Source organism: Geospiza fortis, unplaced genomic scaffold (genome assembly GCF_000277835.1).
Source record: "Geospiza fortis unplaced genomic scaffold, GeoFor_1.0 scaffold53, whole genome shotgun sequence".
In the NCBI taxonomy this organism is placed as follows: Eukaryota; Metazoa; Chordata; class Aves; order Passeriformes; family Thraupidae; genus Geospiza; species Geospiza fortis.
In genome coordinates this window covers 1,415,680-1,421,227 of record NW_005054305.1, presented here as the reverse complement: position 1 = coordinate 1,421,227, position 5,548 = coordinate 1,415,680, and the positions used below count along the sequence as shown (strand labels likewise).

General features: G+C 44.5%; 1 protein-coding gene across 1 annotated transcript in view; it reads left to right on the top strand.

Annotated features, from left to right (window-relative positions):
* The window catches only part of CLUL1 (clusterin like 1), a 15,995-nt gene that overhangs the window by 9,396 nt on the left and 1,051 nt on the right, over nucleotides 1–5,548 (top strand). Inside the window, exons 7-8 of the mRNA XM_005418281.2 lie at nucleotides 3,025–3,239; nucleotides 4,345–4,519. Of these exons, the coding sequence (XP_005418338.1) occupies nucleotides 3,025–3,239; nucleotides 4,345–4,512 (383 nt within the window). The 3' untranslated portion in view covers nucleotides 4,513–4,519. The remainder of the gene's footprint in view (nucleotides 1–3,024; nucleotides 3,240–4,344; nucleotides 4,520–5,548) is intronic.

Genomic DNA, 5,548 nt, shown 5'->3' with positions numbered 1-5,548 from the left:
GCAGGAACATCTTCATCTGGATCATGTTGCTCAGAGCCCCACACAACCTGACCTTGAATGTTTCCAGGGATGGGACATCTACCTGCTCTCTGGCCAACTTGTTTCACTGTTTCACCATCCTTATTGTAAAAACTTCTTGCTGACATGTAATCTAAATCCACTCCCTTTCAATTCAAAATCATTACCTCTTGTCCCCATCCTTCTTACAGGCACCCTTCAGTAGCTGATGGTCACAGATTATATTCAAAGACACTGTAAGTGTCCCCAGAGTCTTCTCCGGGCTGAATAACCCCAGCTCTCTCAGCCCATCGTAATAAATAGGAGACGTGCTCCCAGCCTCTAACAGTTTTTGTGGCTCTCCTCTGGACTTGCTCCAACAGGTCCATGCCATTCTGTGCTGAGGAGTTGTCGTGGTTTGACGCTGGCCCCATGCCAGGCACCCACGAGAGTTGCTCGCTCACCCTCCCCTGCCATAGCTGGGCAAAGGAGGAAAAAGAAAAAATTAATGAAGGCTTCATGAGTGAGATAAGGACTCGGAGAAATATTTAAAGGCCAAAAAAGGCTTAAATTTTGTTGCAAAGTGAAATTTATTACTAACAGAATCAGAGGAGGGTAATGAGAAGTAAAATAAGCCCTTAAAACACCTTCTCCCGCCAGCCCCTCCCTCCTTCCCATCAACAGTGCAGGGCATGGTGGTTTGGTCAGTTCATCACCAAGATTTTCTTCCACTGCTCTGGGAGAGGAGTCCTTCCCCTGTGAGGCTCTGGGGGCCCTCCCATGGCAGACAGTGCTCTGTGAAATTCTCTGGTGTGGGTCCACTCTCACGAGCAGCAGCCGTACTGCACCTGCTGCAATGTGAACTCCCCCCATGGGCAGACAGTCCTCCCAAAACTGCTGTGGCATGGCTCTCTTCCCATGGAGTGCAGCCCTCCAGGGACAGGCTGCTCCAGCCTGGAAGCAGGGGCCTTCTCTCTCCACCGGGTCTTCCATGGATCACAGCCTCCTCCAGGCATCCACCTGCTCTGGCCTGGGCACCTCCCCCACGGGCTGTGGGTCCCCACGGGCTGTGGGTGGATCTCTGCATCCCCCAAGGATCCCCAGGGGCTGTGGGTGGATCTCTGCATCCCCGTGGATCCCCATGGCTGCAGGGGCACAGCTGCCTCACCATGGTCTCACCAGGGCCTGCAGAGGAATCCCCACTCCAGTGCCTGGAGCACCTCCTCCCCTCCTTCTCCACCGACCTGGGTGTCTCCATGTTGTTTCCGTCACATATTCTCACTTCCTCCTCTTCTCTGACTAGAAGCAAAACCCCATGACTTTGTTTCTCTTCTGGAATATGTTATCACTGAGGTGTTAACAACCTCTCTCATTGGCCTGGTTTTGGCCATCTTCAGAGCCATCAGCTCTGGATCTGCCAGACATGGTGGGAAGCTTCCAGCAGCTTCCCACAGGAGCCATCTTTGTGCCCCCCCTGCTACCTAAAACCAGGCTGTGCCAAACCAATACAGGAAGCCAGATCTGGATGAAGTACTTTAGGGGTTTTATGAGAAAAGAGTAGGAGGGCAAAATCACCTCCCTCAACCTGCTGGCCATGATTCTTTTGATGCAGCCCAGGATGTGTTTGGCTTTCTGGGCTGTGAGCACACATGGCCAGATCATGTCCAGCTTTTCATCCACCAGCACCCCCAAGCCCTTCTTGGCAGGGCTGCTCTCAGTCTGTTCAGCTTCCAGCCTGTGTTGATAGCAGGAGTTGCCACAAGCCAGGTGAAGCACCTTGCACTTGGCCTTGCTGAACCTCATGAGGTTCACCTGGGCCCACTTAATGAGCTTGTCCAGGTCCCTCTGCATGGCATCCCATCCCCTGGGTGTGTCAACCACACCACTCAGCTTGGTGTCATCTGTGAACCTGCCAAGAATGCAGGTTGCCCCTCGATCCCCCTGTCCATGTCATTGATGAAGACATTAAACAGAACTGGTCCCAGTATGGACTCCTAAGGGACACCACTTGTCCATGATGTCTATTTGGGCATGAAGACATTGACCACTACCCTCTGCATATGACCATCCACACAATTCCTCATCCACCACACATTCCACCCATCATCAAATCCTTATCTCTCCAGTTTAGGGAGAAAGAAGGATGTTGTGGGGGACTGCATCAATGGCCTTACAGAAGTACAGATAAATGACTTTTCCAACCCTTTCCTTCTCCAGTGATGGAATCACTCCATCATAGGAAGCCACTGACTGGTGAGGCAGGACTTGCCCTTGGTGAAGCTCTGCTGGCTGTCCCGAATCACCTCCCTATCTTCCATGTGCCTAAGCAGAGGTTCTTGAGGATCTGTTCCACAATCTTTTCAGGCATAGAGGTGAGGCTGATGGAGTGGTCCTCAGGGTCCTTCTTACAACCCTTTTTCAAAAAAATCAGAGAAATATTTCCATTTTCCTCATCACCAGAGACTTCACCTCTCTTCCATGACTTTTCAAATATCATGGAGAGTGGCTACATCAGCCAATTCCGTTTGAACTCATCAGGTCCCACAGACTTAGACAGGTTAAGGTTCCTCATGTGGACTTAAAACTTCTCTTACAGTGGAAAGAACTTTGCTCGCTCAGACCCTGCCTTGCAGTCTATATACCTGGGATAGATTCAAAATGGAATATAAGCCAATAAAAGAACTCATAATGTATAAGAAGACTGTGAAGTTGCTATATGTAAAATTTACCAGATCTTATTTAGCATTAACAAAAAACCTATTGTCATGAAATATTATATAAACCTTATGTATTATATGATATAAACTTGCTAAATGTCTTTAATACAACAAATGGCATAATGCATTCATTTTGTCATTGAGTCTAAACTAAATCTACCATAATCGGTAAGCAAAAATTAGTCTCCTTTTTTTCAGCATTATTTAAAGACCCATCCAAACCATGCCCTCTCCCTAGGCTTTTTTACAGTTTTCATTTCTTCAGACAGAAAAGATGAAGAACAAGACATAATACTGTCTTTTCTAACAGATTGCCCAAACGTTCCTGAGCTGCACATAAAGTTTGATGAAGCCTTTAAGCTGGTTAATCTCTCAGGGGAGCAGTACGAGCAGATTCTCCAGGTGGTTCGGCATCACACGGAGGACACTTCCTACTTGCTGAACAAAATGAAAGAAAGGTTTGGGTGGGTGTCTGAGTTATCCAACATGACCATTGGACCAGAAAACATTTTCAACGTAGTTAAGGTAAGGGTTGTCTTCTGAAGGGAGCTATTGCTGCCTTTAAACTGCATTTTGCTCATGTTTACACTCCTGGAGGCTGTGGATGTTCATACATGTGTAATGTTTAGCTTTACAACATGACTTTCCTACTCATCTTGAATTTGTGTGTGCTTGGTAATCCCTCAATGAGCTGAAACTCCTGAGATTGGAAACTATTTTCCTCTAAATCCTTTTAGTGTGATGGATTGCTGATAGGCTAACCTGAATCACTGTCTGATAAGAGTAAATTGATACTAGCAGCTTTGACTGGCCTCAGATTACCTTCCCAGATAAATTGCACTGCACCAGTCACTAACACATCCACATGAGATCGATGAATGTCTAGCTGTCTGTGCCTGTACTTACATACTCCAAAGTTCAAAGAAGGCAAATGTTATACAGATTTTTTTGCAGTGGAAGCTGCACACGCTTGACAGCATTGGCCAATATTTCAGTAAATACATAATGACTAATTGTGTCTCACACACAAAGATACATCCAAGGTAAATCAATCCATTTTCTTGGGCAAGGGACAAATCTTTTTCTCTCTTCTAACTCAGAAATCCACTCATATATAGTGAATTACTACTATTAGTACCAGAACTTTATGCAAAATGATAGTACAATCCACCAAAAAAAGCACAAAATAGGAACAGGAGACAGGCACATTTTCCCAACTGAGTCTGAGATATCTGTCCTAGGAAAATAAAGCTAGAGAAATAAGTCTGCTTTAGAGAAACACACAGGAATGAATAAATTCAATCACACAAATGTTGTATTGAACTTAGTGGGACAGCTCAGAAGTTTTTATTGGGAGAATAGAAGCTCTTTATAGATGTAGCTCATGATATAAATATTAACATGCAGTTCTTTAATATGGTCTTGGCAGTGCCATGTCAGCTCTTTCCACCACCTACATAAATTCAGACACCCACTGTCTTTTCAGAAGAAAGCAATTTAAATAAAGTAGACGAGTCTAAAATATTCCCCTATTTAATTTTCCCCTGTTAAAGAGAGTGGGCACAGCAGGTATAAACAAAACTGAAAGCACACAGCAGTTTGTGGTGTCTAAAGTACTGATCTCTTCTAGGTGGTACCTGGGGATCCCTCCAGTAAAGATGAAACTGTGGTAGATGTGAACGTTCTGACTTCACCTACTTTCACCATTAAAGTTCCTCCCAACTTAGATCCCAAGAGTCCTGAGTTCATCGAATACATAGCTGGGAAAGCACTCCAATTGTATAAGCAGAATTTTTAAGTGGTAAGTTCATTCTTTCTGCTTTCACAGAGAACACACTTCTTCATAAGAGGTGTTTACATTGCAATAAACTTTAGTTGGAACAAGATTCATTCATGGTGCATACAAGACTACCTTCTCAGAAAGGACACATTGAGAAAAACACAAGCATTATGGAAACCACAAACAAACACTCAATGTTCTTGCCTGCAAAACACAGACACGATGATATTAAAAGATTTGACTTATATATCTGTGAAACCCCCAATCTTTAAGTAACAGCTGGGATGAGGTAATGTGATAATAAATATTTCTTCACAAAAGAATTGCCTCACAACTGCAATCCAGTGTCTTGGCATTGAAAACCACGTCTTTGTGTTCATCCATCATGAATGGACTGGAATTACCACTATTCATTATGGTTTTGGTTTTTTTTTTTAATTTTCAGTAGTGTTTGAGAGCATGCTCATATTATTTTTGATGATAAAGGAGACAAAGTGAGAATCACCACCAGGACTTGGAAAAGCTGTCTTGCCATAACATTTCTGCATTAGCAGCACACTGCTCAGATTAACAGTGTTTATTCATAGAGGCTACAGTTCAGCTTGCAGGACCATGCACAGAAAGATCATGCACAGAAGGCTCTCTCCTTGTTTAAGACATTTCAAGAAGACGAAGGAAGAACCAGGCAGAGAGGCAGGGAAGACAAATGTTTCATATTCTGTAATCCCACAGGGAATTTCCAGGAAAGATGGAATGGTTTTAGGTGGCATCACACTGCTGTGAAACTTGTAAACCACCCTTCCCTGTGTTTCCCTTCCAAGAGGACCCTGGGATGCACAGTTTTAGGGGCCTCTGACTCTCAGAGTTGTCTCTTCCAGGGGAACAGAGCCACAAGACACATGAGATTTTCAGGCAAATCACTGCAGTGTTTCCAAATCTTCTGAGAATGACCAGATTTGGACATTGTTTGTCTTTAGGTCATAGCTGATTTCCTCAACTGAGCAATTGAAGCATGACCTGCACACAAAGAGAAGTCTCAGGAGGCAGGGAAAGA